General features: G+C 35.1%; 1 protein-coding gene across 3 annotated transcripts; it reads left to right on the top strand.

The window, feature by feature from the left end:
- The first annotated feature begins 623 nt into the window (after window positions 1–623).
- Window positions 624–21866, top strand: LOC115963378 (ultraviolet-B receptor UVR8). 3 transcript variants are annotated; one of them, XM_031082351.1, is made up of 12 exons: window positions 624–1068; window positions 3265–3451; window positions 4985–5131; window positions 13089–13170; window positions 14447–14617; window positions 18350–18523; window positions 19765–19836; window positions 20148–20198; window positions 20424–20542; window positions 20740–20825; window positions 20961–21013; window positions 21534–21866. In XM_031082351.1, exons 1-12 carry the CDS (start codon window positions 978–980, stop codon window positions 21597–21599), a joined length of 1299 nt encoding a protein of 432 aa, XP_030938211.1. In that variant the 5' UTR covers window positions 624–977; the 3' UTR covers window positions 21600–21866. The 3 variants fall into 3 exon arrangements, with proteins under 3 accessions (XP_030938211.1, XP_030938207.1, XP_030938208.1); XM_031082347.1 differs by having other exon boundaries at window positions 625–1068; window positions 20148–20219; XM_031082348.1 differs by having other exon boundaries at window positions 627–1068; window positions 14447–14602; window positions 20148–20219.
- The last annotated feature ends 2312 nt before the right edge of the window (window positions 21867–24178 follow it).

Raw genomic sequence — 24178 nt, 5'->3', positions numbered from 1 at the left:
TGTTTACATGTAAAATGTGATCAAACTTGTAAAATATTTTCCATTGATTATAAAATCATTTGTAAAAAGTAAAATTTTGGTAATACATTTTACAGAAAAACACTCAGTGGATCTCCTCCTAAATCTGGTGGCTAGGATACAAGTTTGATCATTAGATCCTCCGGTGTTGATGGTCAAGTTGTTGGAGATAGTGGTTCTAGCGGTTGGAACCGTCATTCCAACGGTTTGGTGGCCAAGGAGGCAGCTCCAAAGGTCAGGTCACTAGAGTAGTGGTTTCGACTTACGGACTATAATGTGAAAGTGACGTATAATAAATTATTATTATTTTTTTTTTGAGAAAGGACGTATAATAAATTATAGTTTGACATCTAAAATAATTTTGACAAAAATTGTAGCGCATTTTGCGCTAGAATTACTATACAAAGTTTTTATTTTATTTTATTTTATAGATTACTGTACAAAGTTGATACAGATGTAATGTAAGCGCCGAAACTCAAAACTCTAGTTTCACATGTCGTTAGTTACACGTACATGAAGTGAAATTAAAGAAAAAGAAGAAGTGGGACCCGCAGCATTGAATACCGTTGTTTCGCATCGTCCACCGGGCACCGGCCCCATTTCATTTCTAGTTTCTTCTATTCACCTTCTCTCTCTGTGTGAAGTTTAGACTTTGGAGTCTGGCCGTACTGTCTAAACCAATATGATTGTTGAAAGAAAGGACCGAGTTGCACATGGTGCATTTCCATCACCTCCATAGATCTCTCTCTGTCTCTTAACTGTGCCTCTTTTATTTCTACTAAGACTACCATTACCATTTATCACTTTCTACAGATAGCCATAGAGATATTAAAGCTCTGAATAGGTTTTTTTTGTTTGTTTTGTTTTGTCTCATCTGTGTTTTTGTCCTTTTCCTCTAAAACTTACATAAGAAGGCTTGGTCTGAAGTTGAGGAAAGCAAATTGGAACATAGGAAGGAAATGGCAGAGGAAAGTATGAGTGAAGTTACTACTCCAGTTCGTCAGGTTCTTCTCATTTCTGCTGGTGCTAGTCACTCTGTTGCTCTTCTCTGTAAGCTTCCATCCTTCTAACAATTATTTACAAGTTTCCTTTCAAGTCATTTTGATTTTGATTTTGATTTTGATGGAATGGTGGATTGAATTGTTGTCACTCTTTCTAAGGTACTGAGAATATTCTGAGGAAAATGGAATGCAATATTGATTGTTCAGTGGCTTGTGTGGAAGTTATTGTTTCTTGGATTTTTCTAGTAGTGGAAATTCTGTAATTCAAAGTTCTAGAAAAAAAAAAAAAAAGTGATCTTTCTTTTTTTCCAAGAGATAATCTCTGCAACCATTTTGGGCATATCTTTTAATGAGATATTTTGTGGTTTTTGTGGGCAATTCTCCTTTTTCATTGCAAAGCTCATTTGGGGTTCTTCTCTTTATATCTAAAAGTCATTATGGAAACAACTTTCAAACTGTTTTTTTATTTATTTATTTTTTATCTTGTTCATAAAGTCCTATGATTGATTAACTATTAACTATTTTTTCCTTCTTTTTTTTTTTTTTTTTTTTTTTTTTTTTTTTTTTTTTTTGTGCCCGTATCTCACTTTGGATTTAGAAATCCTTTTCTTTTGATAAGTAAAATGTGATAGCCAATCCTTAGCATTTAAAATTTCATGGAATATTGGGATGGTGCAGTGACTGCTCTATTGGCAACACTCTGTAGATTTACAAAGCACGTTGCTATCCATTTACAAATATTACCTTGTTTTATTTGATAAAGACAGATATTTTTATGGACAGAATAATATGTGCTAATATTTGATCATTTGATGGACATTAACAGATTAACCCCATTTATGACTATACTAGAGTGCAGAGCCTACACGCACCTTAATACATTTTGTTATAGACTACATTATCATTTAGTCTACAATGGGGCAAAAGTCAAGGAAGAGTAACCATGATAATCTTAATCTGTCAATGTCGATTTATTTACCAAAGAAAACATTGCCGTATATATGTTGATGTTATGGATTGTTGTATACAACATCAGCATCTTCTAAGTATTCTGTCATTCTATTAAATTTCTAGGTTATTTGTTTCCTTAATGGGGGGCTTCCTAGTAATCATTGTCTGATCCTGCATGGATTTGACCCTGTCTTTTAATAGATTGGTGCTTGATTTGGCTATTGGATCAGAATTGATTTTGATATCTTGCTTCATTTTGCTGTGGGGGCTCTTGTTCCTGATCTGCCACTAAATAGGGTAGGCTCATGTGAGGGGAGGATTTTTGTTTCAAGCAACTAATTCTACAATAATATGCGTCACAATGAAGCAATCAAATAACATCAAATTGATTTAGGGTAGGTTTGGTTGTTGGTTGAAATTAAAGGACTCGGTTGCACACCATTTAGCATCTCAGGGGTTAAATCTATAAAATTAGAGCTTAATCACAGCAGATTTTATTTTGATGAATTTATGGATTTTAGGAAATGTGGTTATACCAAAGTTTTGCTGTTTGGCTACCATTTAAATGCAACCCTGTCTATATGGATCGATTTTTAGAATTATATAGAATGTACAATGAATAAATTCCGTGCAATGGGAAGCTCAATTCAGCTGGTGTAATTGACATGGCACTCTTCAGCTATCCTTAATCTTTGAATATAATATCAAATTGGTGTCTGTTGCCTTCTTAGATAAATTATTAGGATGGCTAAGGTTAAAAGCTTAGCACTAGTAATTGTTATTTATCCCACAAAACGTATTAAGTTAAATGGAAGAACATTATCAAGCACCTTGTTTTAGGACCTCTGGTAATCAAATTTGCTTTCCCAGTTAATTAAAGCTATTTACAGCTTTATTGAAGGAGAAAAAAAAATACTATTACTGCTGCCAAGCAATTTGCTTGGCAGTATTTTCTTTTCTGCAATGAAATATTTTGTGAAGCCATGTTTGTTTTGTTGATCTTCAAACTTGCTGGCTTGACTGTTGCTTCTGCGAATGACTTGTGTGCACATAATTTCTAATATGACTATCTTCCTTCATAGATGTGTGTATATATATATATATATATATATATATAAGGACTACCTTCCTTTATTCTTTTATTTAATGGATGGCTCTTTTGTTGGCTTCTAGTTCTTTGTGTATATATTCAGTTGGTGCCAGTTCTCTTCTGGAAACATGTTCAGCTTCATTCTCATACCTATGTTATAAATTTCACTCATTTGTTTCTTGTGCTTTTGTTAATATTATACAGCTGGAAACATTGTTTGTTCTTGGGGACGAGGAGAGGATGGACAGTTAGGCCATGGCGATGCTCATGATCGACTTTTACCTACTCAATTGAGTTCATTGGATGAGCATGAAATAGTATCTGTTACATGTGGAGCTGATCATACAACTGCATATTCTCTGTCACGTGTGGAAGTATATAGTTGGGGATGGTCTGTTTATCTTCTTTCAATTTGGTCTTTTGAAATTCAGTTTGATTGCGTTTGGATTTGAAAATTTAAAATCAAGGGATTTGTAGAACATCACAAGTATAAATTGCTATATATATAACTATAATATAATATAACAACACATGATGATGTGGGTTTTGAAGATTTTGTCCAAATAAAAACAATTATGATATTATGGATTTGAAAAGACATCTTAGGATTCTTAACTCTACTTATTTCAAATCCACTATTAACAGAGCTCAAGTCCATCCATAAATTTCATCAACAGAAAACAATCTGGCATTTTGTACTATATTCAAGCCATTTAAACCTGAAATTGAAATCCAAATCTTTCTTTTATAACTTCCTCTATCCAAATGCACCATTTAGGTATTTTACCTCAAAATATGTTGTCTTTGCCACATTATTGCATTGATTTTAAATTTAAAAACTAAACATGTTTTAGAAGTTAGCTAAGATCTTATTTAATAAAGTTCTTCGTTTATTTGACTCTTCATGAAAGAAAGTGGTTGATCAGATGGTTGATAGTGGTACTATTATGGATGAAAAGAAAAGAAAAGAAAAGTTGAAAGGGGTATAAGAGAATTTGGTCTCTTGTCCTGCTCTTGCTGAAGGGAACTTTTATTTTTCAGAAAGGTTTCCATTTATTCTGTTTGCCCTCCCCCGCTTGTAAGATTTGAGAGGGGTATGTGGCTGTAATTGAGTCCTTGAGGAAACCTGTAGGTCTTGAGTTGGGCTTTTGGGGCCACCAGTGGCCTTAGGTTGGCCAAACAACCCTTTCTGATTTACATTAGGTAGGTCATGCCTGGGCTGCCATGCAGTTCCATGGTCAGCATGGTGTGTGGGGCTTGTTTGGGCCTTTTAGATAAATCACCTGTTGCGATAAACTCTGAGGGGGTGTCAGCAATGCATAACACTTGGCTGCCAACACTAATATTTTATCATATGCAAATTTGTACTTGCCTTTTGCTTTTTAAATCACATTATTTTTATCTTCCTGCTTGATTGAAATATGGCTAAATTTATAGTCCACTTCTTGGTTTGAAACTTCAAATGGACTCTTTTTTGAATGGTTTCCTTCATAAAGTATGGCAATGCTTAAAGATTCATGCTTGTTAATGTTCATGAGGTTAAATTTGTGTTAGGAGGCGGTGAGAGATGTATATATATATTAGTTTTTATTTATTGTTTTATTTTATTTTTTTATATTTCCTAAGAAAAAAACATATAAGTATTCTATAGTTTTGCAGTTACGTTTCTTGCTTACTGATTTTCATATATAATTCTTATAAAAAATATCATATATCATCGATTGTGTAAACTTCATGGCATATTGTAAGATTCTTTATGTTGTTTTACTCATTTACAGAACTCTATTAGTTTTTCTACTCTTGGCTGGATGTTCATGTAACATGGCTTCTTACTCATTGTGTTATTTAATAATAAATGCGAATGTATTGATATTTTTTTTGGTTTGATTTTCATGTTGTTTGTGTGCATTTACCTATTTTCCAGGGGTGATTTTGGGAGGTTGGGTCATGGAAACTCTAGTGATTTGTTCACTCCTCAGCCAATCAAAGCATTGCATGGTCTAAAGATAAAGCAAATTGCTTGTGGGGACAGCCATTGCTTGGCAGTGACCATGGATGGCGAGGTGCAGAGGTTAGAAATCTTTCCTAAACTCTAACCCAAATTTATGTTTTGATGAATGCCTAGAATTTAAGTTATTTCAATATAGCTATAGTAGCGGTCCAATCCAAGGTGGTTGCTTCAATGTCTTAGCAGTATTTACTAAAAGTCCACTTTGGCCAGCCTCCTTCTTTTTCATCTTACATTTGAAAGGAAAAAATCATTTTCAAACTGAAAGGGACTGAGAATTTTTGCTTAGTAGTAGTACATCACAATTCACAACTCACTCGGGACACTAGGATAGCAGACCCAGGATAACAGACCCAATGCCTTAGTAAGCATCATCCAACAAGTCCCAAGAACTCTAAGAAGAACAAACACTATGCTTGATCTCTGACAAAAGACGAGAAACATATGATCACAAATGGGACCAAAGTTCCACTCTATGAATATCATGTTTGAGCTCCCATCTAGGAAGGGTAATTTCATGCTTAATATGTACATGTCTCTTTAGAAACCTTTAGGTTTGGAAACATAGACGATAATTTTCTATGTCTACCTATTCCCTTGATGCCTAGCTGCAGTGGGTTGTCTATGCTAGATCAGTCTATGTTGTTGAAGTGTGGCTTGAATTGCCGTAAAGTCAGTCATGATTGATCAAATTTGAGTAGAAAAAAGATTCCTCATTACGAAGGAGAGATTTTCCCTAGGCTTGGTTGTTTCTGTAAGGGAGAGCTATATGTATGTAATTGGATTTAGGTTTCTTGAGAGTGCATTTGTGCTACTAATGTAATCTCGCTATTTTTGTAGTGAAACTTACTCCTTTTTGTCACCCATGAATGTAGGCAATTTGCTAAACTACGTAACTTCTTGTGTTCTCTATGCATATGCTTCTTGATTTATTGTCTTTTATTGTTTTGGTTTGAATCTTTTGAGTGCTATCGCATAAGAAGTGGTATCAGAACTTGGTAAGGGTTTTGATATCTTGATTACGGTAAATATGCCGAGCATCAACTATGAGGTGGAGAAGTTTTACAGCAAAGGAAATTTCTCCATTTGGCATAGGAAATTTCTTCATAAGGTGTTCCTTCGGAAAGTAGGGAAGCTTGAGAATATGAGTGACAAATACTGGGAAGAGATGGAAGAGAAGGCTGCCAGTGAAATTCTTCTCAACCTAGATGATGAGGTCCTTCACAACATTACAGGAGCATGGACAACATAGTAGATTTGGAAGAAATTAGAAGGTCTTTATGTGAGAGAATTTGGTGAATAAGTTGTATGTAAAGAAGTAGCTTTATGGTTTGCAGATGAAGGAAGGCTCAGACTTGTTGGAGCATCTATGTGTGTTTAACATTGAGATTTACAAATTTAGACCCCAGTTTTACAGCTTATGACAATTTTAAGCTAACTAACAAATTAAGCCCAATTGTTAATGTAATTAGCCAATTAACATATGCATGGATATAAAAACATAGCAGCAGGTCCCAACTAGAATACAAACAAAACAAATTGTTTACAGAGAGAAAAACCTGAAACTGGACAAATTACTCTTCAGGCCCTATAGCACCAAATGATCCACTAAACAAGAATGATTGTATTGTTTTGTACAAATCATTTACAAAACTCTCCAAGCTAAGTAATGACTATGTACTTGAGCCTCCAACTCCTGCTATTGCCCGATTCCTCAAATCTTTTCTTCTTGTGAATCACCGGATTCGTGAATTGAGCCTCCAATTGCAAGACCAAGTCTACTTGGCCATTCCAGGGCCCCTTGGAGATTTTGGGCTATTCCAATAATTCCCCAACACCAAACAACACCAAGAACTTTCAAGGTTTCTTTGTGTGTATTGGATTTAATTGGAGAGGGAGAAGGTAGAGAGAAGAAATGGATTTTTGCTCTAGGCTTTTAGGATTCTTTCTAGCTCTTCAATATGAGAATTCTTTCTGAAATTTCATGAGAAATGAGGGTTATATGGAGGATGGGTCTATAGGTTGGTATTGTATAGAACTTTGTAACTGATTTCTCTCAAGTTGCAGAAATGTATGCTTGAGCGAATGAGCGGAGAGAGAGGCAAACTTGTTGTTAACTGTTTTTCAAACTCATGATTTGCCTAGCACATTGCCTGACACTCCAAATTTCACTCGAACTAAAATCCCTAGCCTACAGCTTCAAAATTTAATTCTTGACCTCTTCAACCTACTACAAGTTAACTCACAATAGTACAAAATACATTGAAATAAAAAAATAAAAAATTACATGCAAATTTGGCATGGACTATGCCAACACACTAAGAATCCTAACATGTTCAATACTTAGTTTTTGAATTTGGGGTAAAGCTTGGGGAGGAAGACAAAGCGATACCCCTTTTAGCATCTAGTGACTACGTTGATGTCTAGAACTCAAAAAGGTGCATAATGCTCTCCTATCACATGTAAAGATGAAGTTGGATAGTTAGATTCCCAGGCCAATGGATTTCTTGGAAGAAGTAAGTCAAGGGGAAGGAACTCCAATAGGAAGTGATCTCAGTCCAGATAATGAGCAAAAAAAGATGTAGAGGGTGCTAATATTCCTAATAAACAACGATGTTTTGTGCTTGGTCATTTTTTGGTGAATGATAATATTTTACTAAAAATCCTTAGTATTCAAGACCTATAACTATGAGAACAAATTCAAAAAACAATCAAGAAAAAGAACAACTATCAATGAAAGGAAGCAAAGGAGATGAAAGGGTGGACAACACAACCATCCACTCATATAAAACAAGCTGAAAAACTAGTTTTAGCTTTGTAGAAGGCCTCTCTAAACCTCTAAACGTTCGACTATTCCGTTTCCTCCATACCATCCACATCAGACACAAACATACTGCATACCAAATATTGTCATTACCCCATAGAACAAAACTCCCTTTCCAACATGTCAACATATCAATCATACTCTCTGAGGCATAACCCACTGTACCCTGAATAAACAGAAGACTAGGGACCATAGCTCACTAACATACGTACATTGGAGGAACAAGTGATCAGCGGTCTCCCCATACTATTGCATTCGTAACACCACTCAACCACACAAACCGTTTGGCGGCAAAGATTATCAATTGTGGGAATCTTACCCAAGGCAGTGGTCTAGGTAAAAAAGGCAGCCTTAAGAGGAACCTTAACTCTCCATATGCTCTTCCAAGGAAATGGATTGACACTCCCCTTTAATATAACACTATAAAAGGAATTTACTTCAAACATGTCACTCTTATTAGGTTGCCAACACAACTACTCTTATACATCCTTCTTGTTCTTAAATAGAGAAGATCCATAAATGTGATCATCTCCCATCTCCTCCAACTCCCATTCATGTAAGAACCCTGTAAAGGTAAAATCTCAAAACATGGACCCTGTTAGAATTATATGGTTAAATGATTAAATTTATCATCTCCTAACAGCTTAAGCTTTTGGGAGAATCGGTAATTTAATAGACCCATCTTGCCAACACAAATAATCCGCAAACCACTTATCCTGAGCAATGCTAAACAAAGAAGGGAAAATATCCTTCAAAACCCCATCTCTGCACCACCAATCAAGCCAAAAACGAACATTGGCTCCTTTTCCTACGGTAAAAGATACAAACCTAGCAAACTAGTTCCAACTTGTTCAAATATACTCCCATAAGCAAACTCCATACCCACCTCGAACCTCCTTCAAACACCACCCACCCCAATCACAACCATATTTGCATTCCACAACCTGCCTCCATAGAGCTCATTTTCTGTAGCAATCTCCATAACCACTTATACTATAGAACTTGTTTAAACCGCCCCATCTACCTAACTCCCAACCCTCGCTGTTTGATCAGGGGTACACATTGTCTTCCAGTTCACAAGGTGATACTTAAATTTATCCCCCCAAGCTGCCCCAAAGAAAACCCCACTGCACATTCTCAATATGACTTCCAATACTAGCTGGGGGAAGGAAGATAGAGAGAATGTAAGTGCACAAACTAAAGAGAGTACTCTTAATCATAGTAAGCCTACCCCCTTAGACATATAAAAATTTTCTACCAACGCAAAAGCCATTTCACCATCTTTTCCAAAATAGGATCCGAAACCTCTATATAGGTTTAAATTTAGCTCCAAAAGGTGGTCCCAAGTATTTCATTGGAAGACTAGAGACCCTACATCCAAGAATAAGAGCCAAACCCACCCCCTCAGGAACAGAACCAACTGGAACTAATTCAGACTTCCCCAAGTTTATTCTTAGACCTGAAACTGCCTCAAAACACAACATAACACATTTCAAGTGAAGGGGTTGATTCAGATCCGCACCACAAAAAATCAAGGTATTGTCTGCAAACAATAGTTGTGAAACCTGTTTGTTCGTTTAGACCCCTTAAATTAGATTGTTTAATCTAATAGATTAACCAAGTGATTACGTAGATTAATTATTTAGATCTAGGTTAAACAACAATATATCATATCATGCAAAGCAGTGGAAAATAAATAATACCACGATATGACAACCCAGGAAAACCAATGAAAACCAATAAATAAGACACCCCGCTTTCTTCGGGTGGTTTAGGGATTAGGAACCTGAGAACTTTCAACATAGCTCTTTTAGGGAAATGGCTTTGGAGATTCGGGCAAGAAAGGGATGCTCTCTGGCGTCAAATGATAGAGGTAAAGTATGGTTGTGATTGGGGTGGTTGGTGTTCTACCTCTTCCTCTAGTCCTTATGGTGTCAGTTTGTGGAAAAATATTAGCAGGGGGTGGCACTCTTTATCTCGGTTTATTATGTATGATATTGGAGATGGTTCAAAAGTGCAGTTTTGGCTAGATCGTTGGTGTGGGACTTCCTCTCTCCTGTCCGCTATCCCGATTTATATAGGATTAGCTGTAGCAAAGAGGCAAGTGTGGCGGATCTTATGCGATTCTCCAACGGAGTCCTCCATTGGGAGTTTCAGTTTTGAAGGGAGGTGCATAATCGTGAATTGGAAGCTTTCAGGAGCTTCATCAACTCCATTTATAGCACTCCTGTAAGGGGAATCGAGGAGGATAAGAGATTTTGGCTGCCTTGTAAGAGTAAGGGGTTCACGGTTAGTACTTACTACCATCTTCTTGTTGGTCATAGTGAGCATTTTTTCCCTTGGAAAAGTATTTGGAAGCAGAAGATCCCCTCTAGAGTGGCTTTTTTTGCCTGGTCCGCAGCCTTGGGGAAATGTTTGACTATTGACAATCTAAGGAAAAGAAAGGTTTGCATTTTGGATTGGTGTTATATGTGCAAGCGTAGTAGTGAAAGTGTTGACCATCTTTTCCTTCATTGCCCGGTTGCTTCGGAGTTATGGGATATGGTTTTTGGTTTATTTGGAGTGTGTTGGATCATGCCCTCATCTGTTGTTGGTCTCTTTGCTTGCTGGCAAGGTCACTTTGGTCACCTCCGCAATGGAGTTATTTGGAAGGTCGTTCCTCTTTGTTTGATGTGGTGTATTTGGAAGGAGAGGAATAGTAGATGCTTTGAAGACTCTGAACGTGCTATGCCTGACCTCAAGCTTCTTTTCATCCGAACCTTACTTGAATGGTTCTCTGTGTGGAGAAACCATCCTTTTTCTATTTTGGATTTACTTGACTTTTGTAATTTTCGTTCTTGACTTGCTCCCCCATGTATACTCCCTGTGTGCTTGGGTGTATCTTTTTTACTATCAATGAATTCTTATTACTTATAAAAAAAAAAGAACCGTTTCAAGGTAAAAACCTATTGAATTGAAGTTTTTACAATCAAATTTAACCCTAAGTCTATTGCTACCTCAAATAGTAACTTACTAACACGACCACGTACAAGCTCCGAATCCATGAACTCCTTTTCTTCTCGGATTTACACCAACACAAGCAACCTTACTTGTGACTTTGAGATCCCACTCAAAGGTTTAGCAACACAAACTCTCCAGTTTGTGACTCCAAAACCACCCTTGAAGGTTTAGATCATCAGCAGTTATTGATTTTGTTGCAGCAACTTTAGATCTACCGGATCTAAGGATATAAGATCAATTTCCAGTAGTGACTTTGATGGAGGAAGGCACAATACCTTTTAGATCTCACGAGAGCACCTCCAAAGTCTCCATAAAATGTGGCTTAGTGTTTCCTTTATATACCATGTGAAATAGGTTTGAAACCCTAATCACTTATTGGGCCAATGGGTTGTTGGGCTTAATTAAAATTCTGCAGAATTTGATTTTTTGCGATTTTCGATCAGTCGGATTTCATAGAATTTGAATTCTTCTTTTTGCAGCTTGTATGTTCTTGTGTTTTGACTTGTAACACCTTGAGTATTGTCTAATCAAACCTATAGATCTAGGAATCTATATTTAGACAAGTTTGTGCTCACGGTTTGCCAATTGTTCTAAACTTTTAGAACCTAACAAAACCATCAAAGGGAAATTATCCCTGCTTGCCACAAAAAAAAAAAAAAAAAAAAAAAGCCCCCAATAAACAATCTGTATACTACTTTATCCAACAACTTACTCAAAGCCTCCATAACTATCACAAATAGTAGGGGCGGTAAGGGATTACCCTGCCAAAGCCCTCTAAAGCTACTGAAAGCCCACATGAGCTACTAGTAACTAAGACAGAAAAATATACAGTGGAAATACAAAAATAAATCCAAACCCGCCACCACTCCCAAAACCACATCTTCTTAACAGATGAAGTAAAAAATCCCATAAAAGTCAATTAATCATGACTGAATTTGAGTTGCAAAAGGAGTCCTCATTCCTTCAATCTTTTTAGCTCCTTTGCTTGTGCAGAAAAACCAAGTGTCACCTCCTCCAAACTCAACATTTTTGTGCCTATATTCCTGGTCTTTTTTTTAATTTTTACATGAGAGTTCCAAGCCATGGCAAGCTTTTAAGCTATCTTGTGTAACTGAGAGTGGCACGAAGAAGAGATTGTCTCTAGTTTTGATCATTTGTGTGAGAGAAAGCTCTTTGGGTGTATTTAGGTTTTAGGTTTCTTGAGAGTGCCTTAATGCCATTTTTGTAATCTTTCTATTTTCTTAGTGAAATTTCATCGTCATCCCTGCCCGTTAATGTAGGTAGTTTGTCAAACCACGTAAAAATTCTTGTGTTCTCCGTGTGTATGGTTGTTGATTTATCTTATCTTGACCATTTTTAGTTTCAATCTTGGGAGCGCTATTGCACAACATATTTAGTTTGAACTTCCCACCGCCAATTGAAAATTCTATTTAAGGGATATTGGGAATACACTTGTAACAATTCCTGATGTAGAATTACTCAAAGGTTTCTTTTTACAAAGACCCATTATGGAAGCAATAACTATAGGTCTATTGGCCATCTCCTTTGATCGATGAACTTGCTTTCCTCATAATATTGGTTAATTACATAGCAGGCTCATGCTCATTGATAAAACCAAAATTTGGTATTTATCTTATGTTCAGTTGGAACTGTCTTCAATGTCTTTACACCAAATTAATTTTAAGCAGAATTGTCTTGAGTGTTGTTAGGAAACATGAATCCTAACCCAGGATATATGAGATGCGAATGCCATAAAATAGACGAGAAGTGATCAATCCACACATAAAAACCCTAGATTAACATGGTGCACCAAAACTAGGGCTACATCCATGAAGTTGTTGCATTTTATTATGATGGCTATGGAGTGATAGGGATTATATAACCCTACTCAACTATTTTTGGGGCTACATGTATACATGAAATTTCAATGATGGGCTTAGGCTTCTAATGTAATCTAAAGCACTGGAAATACCCCCAATAATTGTAGGGAAAATTTTGCATGATCTGGGGCTGGTCCTGAACCACCAACATAATAAAAAGAATAGCCATCATGTCATGTGAACTTAGGCTACTATTCCAATGGATTCTATGTCTAAGTATTCTTGCTTTCTGCCATCATTTATTACTTATGCATATAAGCTCTAAATTTTAGGAAAATGATATACTAGTGAATTATCTGTCTTTATTTTTATGAAGTTGGGGGCGGAACCAAAATGGTCAACTTGGTCTTGGCACCACCGAGGACTCTCTTGTCCCACAGAAAATTCAAGCATTTCAGGTACTTAAGTCATTTAGTTATTTTCAAGAGACATTCATTATATGCTCTATTTCATCTTCCTCACTTTTAATTATCAACATTTGAAGGTATAAGACCGTTCCCTGTCAAGACAGAGCGAACTTGCTTTTTCTTTTAACCCTTTTTTTAATATATAATTTTAGAACATAAATATTAGGAAGATGTGTATTTTTTGTAGTTTATGATTTGGTTCTCTGATAAAGAGTTATGTTCTCATTAGTTGTCTATATCTATGTGGGATAGTGTTAGGATATTTACTGACTTCTGATCCAGTTTTTCAATTTACAAAAACAAGGGATGTATCCAAGTAAAGAATATTGGAGGTTTGTAATTGGAAAGGTCTAAGATCAAAAGGGAACAGATCTCCAAAATCGATGCAATCCTTTTAGCATTTTTCAAATTTCACTTTTGGTAGACCAATGAGTAAATTAATATTTGGATACAATCGTTTGAGAGATCAATACTTTAAAAAAAAATCATCTGAGAAATCATTGTATTTCTTTAACAAATTGATGACTTTTCAAGGCACAAACAGTCATGATATCTTTTCAAATGGGATGAGACCAGTCCTATTTTATCTTAATTGAAGAAATAATTGCAAATAAAAATTAGTAATCCTGTAGAAATTGGTATGATTCAAATTCCACATTTTGTTTGTTTAAGTATCATTGTGTCATAGCTCTATGACTCAGATTTGGTTCATCCTTAGATGAATTGCACTATATTGACTCAGATTTGGTTCATCCTTAGATGAATTGCACTATATTGACTCAGATTTGGTTCATCCTTAGATGAATTGCATTATATTGACCCCCATAAAAGAAATGGTAAGTATTAAAAAAATAAACAAACAAAAAAAAAAAAGATTACAATTTAACAGAAATTTCACCACCGAGCATTGTGACTGTACATGCTTGTTTCCCTTTATCGATATTCTTTTGTACTTGTTGCTTATTTTTAATAGAAACTGTGGATGTCACAACTCACAAATGCTACCAACCATTTTGAAAAATGCCATCTATCTAATAACTACGTTTATTAAGAGTTCAAAATATTTCCATCAAAGAAAGAGAAAAAATAAGAAACAAACGAATTTATCAGGATAAATAATTATCTGGAAATATGATGTTATTTTTCAAATTCCTGTATCAAATGACAATGTAATTTGTGAAATACACAAACAGAATTTTTAATCAGGTTTTCATACATACACTTTTATGAAATGATTTATGCATCTAACTCATGTATCTCTTGTTAGGGAGTATCTATTAAAATGGTTGCTGCTGGTGCTGAACATACTGCAGCTGTTACAGAAGATGGGGAGCTATATGGATGGGGCTGGGGCCGATATGGAAACTTGGGCTTAGGTGACAGAAATGATCGATTGGTTCCTGAAAAAGTTTCTGCTGTTGATGTATGTGAAAATATGGTATTATTTATTTCTTCTTCTAAGATAAGATAATGGTGTAAATGATCATTTAAGCTATAGTGCTGGCAAAATAGTGTCATACATGCATAATTCATTGGACTTAAAGATTCTGGTTATAAAATATTAGATCTTTGGTGTTAATAGGAAGTGGTTGCGTTGGTTCATGAATGAGTGGAATTCCAAAAAATTTATTGCAGCTGTCTATGTTGTTGATAGAAGTAAACTTAGGATGTGTTGAAGGGCTAGCCCTTATGGCTTTGATCTTTTTGAAGGTATTTATTCAAGCTGGTTTTTCTTTGAGAGTGGGTTGTCATGGACAATGGTACTAGGGTTTTGTGATGATAAGTGGCATGGTTGTCCGCAACTATGGTTGGAGTGTTGAGTATCAAGTACATTCTAACTGTCACAAATTGGGAATTGGGTAATCTTATGGAGGGAAAATAAATATTTGGTTGTTGTTGTTAATAAATTACCGATTGTCCCAAAACTTGAGTTATTGGGATATGGTAAATTTAATCATTTAATTACACAATTCTAACACTCTCCCTCATGTGTGAGCCAAAACTACCTTTTAATAGGTGATGCCCAACATGTGGGATTTCAAATGGGAGGTAAAGTGGAGGAGACATAGATCAAATTTAGGACCTCTTGCTTTGATACTGTGTTAAATTACTGATTGTCCCAAAAGCTTAACACTTTTCATAGAAATCTTAGATTGGGATGGAGTCTTTCAACAGACTATTAGGCCTCTTAATAGTCCTAGGTTGGTGCCAGTGGTGGGGATTAAGATGTGTGTGAGATCATTATAGAGTCTTTGCTATCAAAGCTTGTTCTGTTCTTTCTTGGGTCATCAGGAGGGATTATTCATGAAAATTTCCATTTGGATAACTCCCATGCAATAGAAAGTGGGTTTTTTGAAGGAAAAAAAATTTTTAGATACCTGATATTTCTGAATATGATTGACCATAGATGATTTCATAGCATGCAGATGGATGACCCCAAAGAATTGTGAATTAAATGCGAGGGATATATGATTTGTTCTGTCATCCATTCATATGGGCCATATTGTCCCTTCTATATTGGCATTTGGTCCATATTATTGGGAAGATCTAGATTATATTAGGTGACACTTCATCACTTTGACTGTTCATAGATGAGTGGTGACAGAAAGCTTGATCTCTTCTGGGGGGAGTTGCAGATTTTTCTGTGTGCATTCTTGTTGTATATGTGGAAAGAGAGGAATAGAATATGAGGATGTTAAGGCAAGGGGAATATAGTTGACAATTGGATATCCTTTTGTTGCTATTGCTTTCCTTGATTCATGGGTCAATTTCTTATGAATTTTCATGGTGCTCCATTGGCTTTTCTATGTTGATTTTCCTCATAGGCTTTGGCTCTGATCCTTGTTTGGTATCTTGTACATATTGTATATAATATTCTTTGTTTCAATGAAATTTATTACAGTTATAGCAATTGTCTTGTGTCCAAATAATTCAAAATAATTGGGAAAACATATACAAATTAATTATCAAAATTTTATACATCAAAACAAGTACCAAAAAAAAAAGAAAAAAAGAAAAGAAAAAAAGAAAAGGAAAAAATGAAGCAAGATAGTTTGGCTCATAAAGGTCTCCCTTTAATTGTTTCCAAATGAAAAACTAGGCAGGTACCAGATTGAGGCATATACTGTTACAAACCGGTATAAGCTATAAAGTCAATTGAGCTGTAGGAACATTGTAGGAATTGAATGTCACCTGCTCTAAAATCTTGGTCATTATTTTCAATTCTAATTTTTATTATTCTTTAACCCATCAGGGTGCAACCTAGTGATTGGAGGCTTGGGATGAGCTATAGACCTAGACATCCTGATTTAGATCCCCACTAGAAGTTCCCTTGGATTACCTGATACATGGTTTTGGCGGGTGGGATCGTGTATCCATGGTTTATTTACTAAGAGCACTCACAGTAGTGGTGCTATATAAATATAATGCTATTTTTTAGCTCTCAAACACCAAAAAACCATTACGCAGCGGTGGAGCTAAATCTTTTAGATTTAGCACCTCAGCTACAGTGCACATCTATCTTTAGATGTGCACTGTAGCTCAAAGATAAATCTTTTATTTTTTATTTTTTATTACACTTCTCTCTCCTCTCTCATTAAAATATTTCTTTCCTTTTCTCTCTCTCTCTCCGGCTTCTCTTCTTTCTTCTTTCTTCCTCAATTTTTTTTTCTCTCTAGCTTGCCGGCCTCCCTCATCCCTCAGCTCGCCGGCCAACTCCCTCACCGCCGACCTGTTCCACCAACCCAGCTCGCCGACCCACACCAAGCCCCATCGCCGATCTCCCCAAGCCCCATCGCCCAGTCCATGCCCCTCCGCCGGCCTCAACGTCACCGACCCAAACCCCAAGCCGCCGATCCACGCCTTTGCCCAGTCCTCCAATCAGACCCTCGCCATCTCTCTATTCTCTTTGCTGTGATTGAGTTTGTTTGTTTGTTTTTTTTTTTTTTTTTTTTATTAATGTATTTTCATATGGGTTTGGTGGCTGTGGTGGTGGTGGTTGATTTTGGCTATGGTAGTGGTGGTGGATGATTTTGACAGTGGGTTTGTGGATTTTGGTTGTGGTGGTGGAATGATGTTTGATTTTTTTTTTTCTTCTGTGGGTTTGATGATTGGTGACTATGATGGTGGTTTGATTTTTTATTTTATTTGTGGGTTTGGTTGTGTCTGGTGGTGGTGGTGGTAGTGGTGGTTGTGGCTGTGGCTGATGGTAGAGGTGGTTGTGGATGGTGTTGGGTTGTTTTTTTGGGTAGTGGGATATATTATTTTATTATAGGTGATATATTATTTTATTGTAGGGCATATATTATTTTATTGTGATGTTTATATTATTTTATTGCGTTGATAGCTAAAATAGATCCACTGCTGCAGCATGTGTGTAGGTATAATAGATAAAGTAACTTTTGGTGGAGCTAAAAAGCTAAATTTTTATTTTTTTAGCTCCACTACTGTGGATGCTCTAAGGTTGGGTCTAAAGGGCCCTACCTTGGTGAGGTCCCATGTCATAAAAAATAAAAATCTTGGTCGTTATATCCAATATATAGATTTATTGCAATATGTTAAACACATGGTGTTTCATGCTCATATCAGGATATAGCCACTCGAATGGAAGGTCAGCACAACAAGAGCTATGTCAAGTTGTAAATTTATAAAACTGTCATTTCCATTGATATACACTGTCTATATGGTTGGAGTGTCCTAGTTTGATCATTGTTCTTCACTCCCAATGAGATATGTATATTAAATGGATTTTAAAGAAGCTTTGTAAACTGTCTGGTGCCCAAAAATAAGTCACTTGTTATTTAGATGAAAATTTGGGAGAAGTCTGTAACTGGTGTTATATTTTTTCACCTGGTAGGTTACGTTTGACATGAACATTTTTTTTTCAATTCTAACTCTTCTCATGAAATACTTAGTATCTTTCATCTTGAAAGATAAATATCTAAGTTTCATTCTCCAAAATACTCTGCCATTTTCTCCCAGCTCTGCTTTGTTTCTCATCCCCCTTCCCCCTCATCATGTGCTTCACCTTATAGATATATATATATATATATATTTATATATACATGTATATTTATATATAGATATATATGTATATTTATATATATATATATATATATGTATATATTTAATTCTTTTTAAAAGATCAGTTTTCTATCAAATAATGTTACAGGGTGTGAAGATGGTTACAGTAGCCTGTGGATGGCGGCATACAATATCTGTTTCTGCTTCTGGTGGTTTATACACTTATGGCTGGAGCAAATATGGTCAACTTGGACATGGGGATTTTAAGGATCACCTTATTCCTCACAAGCTAGAAGCCTTGCATGACAATCATATTTCTCAGGTGATCTCTTACTCCCATTTTCTTGGTAATGATTTTTGTTTAGAAGTGAAATTCGATATCCTACAACTTTCTGAGTTTGGAATGATAATTTTGAGATTCAAATTGTTTTGCAACCTCCATTGCCTGGGCAACAAATTAAATAATATTGATAATTCTCAATAGAAGTTTTACAAAGGCATATTCTCAACTTATAATCCATTTTCAACAAGTCAAGCTGTCCTATGTATATTCAATTATACCACTGAATAGAATTCTCTTTTCATGCTAGAATATGTCATGCATCTCAACTTAGAATCCATTTTCAACAGGTCAAGCTGTCCTATGTATATTCAGTTATACCATTGAATAGAATTCTCATTCATGCTAGAATATGTTATGCATCTGAAAAAAGTAATTGAATTTGTGATTGGTATGAGCTGGATAATGCTTATCAAATTACATCTATTTTATTGTGTGAGATCTTCTGCTCAGAACAATTTTTTACTACAGATTGGGAACACTTCTCTCTATATTTGGTTATATGTAAAGTTGTATCTAGACCTTCTAAGAAAACTGTGTCAAAAATACTCTTGAGCCAGCTCTTCAATGTTTAGAATAAGTAGTGACTGGTAAAACTAAATGGAAAAAATTCTGTATCATTATCTGTAGCAGTAGAACTGTATGTGCAGTTCTAAATGGGGTCAAGAAATATTCAAATAATGAGATGAGTGTCAGTCTCTGCACCATGCTCAATGCATTAACTGGCCCAAGAAAGACTATTGTGTGTGCCTTTAATAGTAAAGAGACCCCATCTGTTTCTTCCCAAAGTAGAAAATGAAATATAGCAACCGGTGTAGGGAGAGCTCTGTACATGCATATGTGTGTGTGAGTTGTGTGTGTGCATTCTGTTCCTAAGCATCACTAAAGTTCATATTTACTTCAGTAGAAGATTACTTCACCCATCCTTCTCTTCACCCAAAAGAGAAAACGAAATATAGCAAGGGGCATTGGGAGATCTGTAAATGTGTGTGTACGCGCGCGCGTGCGTGCATTCTGTTCCTAAGCATCACTAAAGTTCATCATATTTACTTCAGTAAAAGATTACTTTTATTGTATTGTATCGCGGACCATATGTTCAATTTATGTTTGATTCTTTTATGAGAATAATTGATGCCTGATATATGTTGAATTCCATATGGTGGACTTAATTGTGCTGCTAAAGTCCATTTTGTCTGAACTTTTCTTGGCTTGAGAATTTTCAGATATCAGGAGGTTGGAGGCATACAATGGCAATTACATCTGATGGAAAACTTTATGGCTGGGGCTGGAATAAGGCTAGCTATCTACCTTCTTCTATTTAAAATTTTATTATCTTTAAAATATTTTGCAAAAAGCTTCCTTGTTCATGAATATTTTTTTTTCAACCATTTTGTGGTGTCAATGCCCATGTCCTAACTCATGCCATGTTTGTTCAATGTGGTAATAATATTGTTACTAATTTTCTGTCATGGAAATTTGACAACTTCAATTGTCACTCTTTTTGAAATTTTACATCTCTTAAGTTGTACTTCACCTGCACTAGCTAATTTATTTTGTATGTAAAACCTTTTGGTTGATTTTATTTCTTTGTCTCTTTTATGTACAGTTTGGACAGGTTGGAGCTGGTGACAATGAAGATCATTGCTCTCCTGTGCAAGTTAAATTTCCCCATGAGCAGGCACATTATTATTACTGTAGCACCTAAATTGGTTAAGATATTCAGTTATAAAGAGATTTTCTTCTTTTGATTTCTTGTCTTAGTGAGATCCCCCCCCCCCCCCCGCCCCGGTGGGGCTGGTTATTCTCTTATTTCTTTGTAAGTACTCTTTTTTGTAGTCTTATTTTTCAATTATTCATGCATATTTTATTTGGCACTTGACAGAAAGTAGTTCAAATCTCTTGTGGGTGGAGACACTCACTTGCTGTTACCGAAAAGCAAAATGTATTTTCTTGGGGAAGAGGTACCAATGGACAGCTTGGGCATGGGGAATCTGTTGACCGGTAATAGCATTTAGATCTGGATCAATATCTGGATTTGCATGCATTAATGATTGTTACTCTATTTGCTCGTATGTAGAAATAATAAGCTATGCATGAGGAAATGAGATGATTTGGATTCCTTCTTGTTTTTAAATATAGGTCTTGCTTAATTATATGTTTACTCTCAAATTAATGATGTTTGTCTCTTGTAATCCAAGGAACATTCCAAAGATCATAGAGTCCTTGAGTGTTGATGGATCTAGTGGGCAGCAGATAGAATCCTCCAATGTGGATCCATCATCAGGTGCTGTATTCACTGGAAAAAAAAAATATATATATATATATATATATATAGGCTAGTAATTCAAGAATTTTTGTCTTAATTGTTGGATTTTTGTTTTTGTTTTTTAATGTTCCTTTTATATGTTTCCTTGGACAGGCAAAACCTGGGTCTCACTATCAGAGAGATATGCAGTTGTTCCTGATGAAACTGTAAGTTTCTGTTCCAATAAGTTTAATATCAAAGTTGGATATTTTCTGTTATGGACGAGTGATGATTCCCACTAAGATTTGAGTTGTAACTTGACTAGAGTAAAGACTCATATAAGCTTGAAAGTTTCTAAAATTGAGGAAAATAAATTTATTACTCCTATTAAAAGGCTTCTATGGTAGTAATAACAAAGAACAGTGACCCAAAAATATACAATTGGGCCTTTTAATTTTTTTTTTTTTTAATTTATTAATTTTGACAGCATACCTCTTTTCAAGAATTACCAAAATATTTAATTGTATGGATGTTTTCACCACCTTTTTAGCACTTTCGCTGTAGGGAAAGAAAGATTGGCACCTTTTCTCTGTCTCTCTCTCTGTGTTTGTGTTTGTGTATTTGTGTGTTGGTAGCTTGGTAGAATGAGAGTCACATTTGTATTGTGGAAAGTCCATATGGCATTAAGGTTGATAGCCTTGCAAACTGAAGTTTATAACAGGTCATTGACTTAGTCTGCTTCTGCAGGTCCAAGGGCAAGCATCTGTCTCAGTCAGTGGTAATGGGAATGATGCAAGTGTTCCTGAAAATTAAGTCAAACGGGTACGAGTGTGATATTCCAGACATCAATGAAACAGTCGAGTTACCTGTCCTGGCTTCTGAGTTACCAAGCATCATGTTGTGAACTAGGCAACTGCATGATTTCTGTAAATTCTAATCATTTCTTGGATTTAACACTGGTTTATGCGCGGAGGGTATACTTTGAACTCTACTCATTTAGAAATAATTTTTGTTTGAATGCAATAGTTGTGTCTTGTTTCGTTCCTTGGCTATGGAAAAGCATTTAATGATTCTTCTAATCTCTGGGGATCTTTGTTTTTTATCAAGGAACACGAAAGATTCAATTCTGGTCAATTAGACGAGTAATTGGCTCAAAGGCAAAATCTGAACTCTACTTTTGCAACAAAAGACATACAACTTTATATTAACTATAAATCAACCTCATTACACGAATCTACTCTTCACCTTTCGTTTTCAAAATACTGTTACATTCAGTGTCTCAAAAATTTCTAAAATTACTGTAGCCACATCTATTCCATGAACTAGGCATGTATTCTACACACAAGCCAGTAGTGAATGTAAGAGCTATCATGTTTGCTTAATTTTATGAAGCAATCCACGTAATAGTCCAAGAAGAGCCCAAGTCCAAAAATATCTTAATTTTTAGTTTTTACTGTAAAAGCAAAAGCAAGAGAACAAAGGCCAAGAAGAGCCCAAGCCCATCAAAGATCTCAATATTGTACATCACAACTTCCGTAATGTTAGGAGACTGGTAGGAATACCGAATACGAATATCCATAAAGAAGTTTCACTGAAAACTCATCATCTTTTACACCAGGAAAATCCATTTGTATTAGAAAGTAGGAAGCACTATAGAAAATAAAATACGTATTTATCTAGGTAAATAAACACCTAACAATTAACATGGTGTAACTGTCATTACAGTACAGGTTTTGCTTCATCAGCATTAGAATTTTCTTCTTAACTATTTCTCACTAAAATAGTGACGAATTATTTTTAATCAATCAGATATAATGAGACCAATGAAAGCATTTCTTTATGTGGTCTTTTATTTTACTTTGTATTTGAATTCTTACCTGTGAAATAGTTCCAATTCTCTTAGCTCTTCGAGATATCTTTAATCTTTTTGATCTAGAGTCCAAATTTGGTAAGGATGGGGTGTAAAACTTATATTTTATATCATCCAATAATATATTGTCACATAAGTTTTTTACTTGAAACTCAATACATCTTACTACATATAATAACATCTCAATAAACTTACAGTTAAGTTGGATTTTCAAATGGGTATTAGAATCGATTAAGTGTGATTGTGTCTATTCTTTAATATGTAATATGATGATGTGGCATGTTGAGATTGGAGGGGTAAAATTTACATTTTACAATACATCCTTACAGAATTTAATTTCTTTGAGCTATTATAGAATCCAAAAATATAGCAGAAGGGTTGATATATAAAAATAAATAATTACAGTATCAATTGACAAACTAAAAATATAACATATTCACTCAGGAAAAAAAATATCAAAATTAATAAGCAATTGATGACCGAATCACCGAAGATTGAAGAAAAATTATTTGTACATCTTTGTAATAGGAAATTGATGAAATTTTTAAAAGGCCTTTTTATTTTTTGGGATTTATTAAAGCTTTATTTTTATTTTTATTTTTTTTGTTATTGATGTCGGTGTAAATACTCTACGCAAGGAGGTGAATGTTTTATTCTAAAATTAGAGCGAAAGAATGTGTAATAACAAAAAAAGAAAAAAAAAAAAAAAACCCTTAGTAAGTTCAGTGCAATTACCTCATAATCTCATATATACTTTAGCCAAAAGGTTTTTGTCATTGTCACTGTCATGAACCAATGTCCACTACCCAATGAAGTCAATAATATATCAAAGATTGTTTCGATCTGGTCAGGGAAACAAAATATTTTGATACTAGTCAAAACTAGTGTGTCGTTTTGAAATTATTGCTAATATATATAGTTATTTATTTATATCTTCATTAATCAAATTCCATGTAATTTAATAGCAATATTTAATATTATAAACCCATACTTTATTTAATATCTTAATTTCTAGCTAGAATGTTATGTCATTGACAATATAATAATAATAATAATAATAATAATAATATATGTTCAGATGGGTTCAACCAATCAGCCAGATACAAATGATAAAAACTAAATCGTTAAAATAGTACAGTGGGACTCATGAATAGTACAAAAAAATGCAATAGGACCAATGAATAGTAGCAAAAATAAGCTATATAGTAAAAAAAATTGGTTTTTTAGGCCAATGCCAAACGTAACCAAAGTCTTTTAACACAACCATTCCCACAATTTTGTCACAACTTGTCCATGTGAAGAGAGTGGTGGTATAATGGACCCACATAGACTCATCAATTTCTTTTATCATTTACAACCACTACAAAAAACTGGGACTATCCTGGCATTTTTAAACCGCTAGAATAGCCCCAAAAAGTGTTGGTATAGTCCAAAATGCCCTATCTTGACGCTTTTTTTCCCGATGGTTTGTAGCGCTGCACAACGAGTGTGACAATAGGTCCAAATGACCTACACTGGCAAT

The sequence above is a fragment of the Quercus lobata genome, chromosome 10 (assembly GCF_001633185.2).
Source record: "Quercus lobata isolate SW786 chromosome 10, ValleyOak3.0 Primary Assembly, whole genome shotgun sequence".
NCBI classification, from domain to species: domain Eukaryota; kingdom Viridiplantae; phylum Streptophyta; class Magnoliopsida; order Fagales; family Fagaceae; genus Quercus; species Quercus lobata.
The sequence above is the reverse complement of the archived record's forward strand: the minus strand, read 5'-3'. Positions and strand labels throughout refer to the sequence as shown.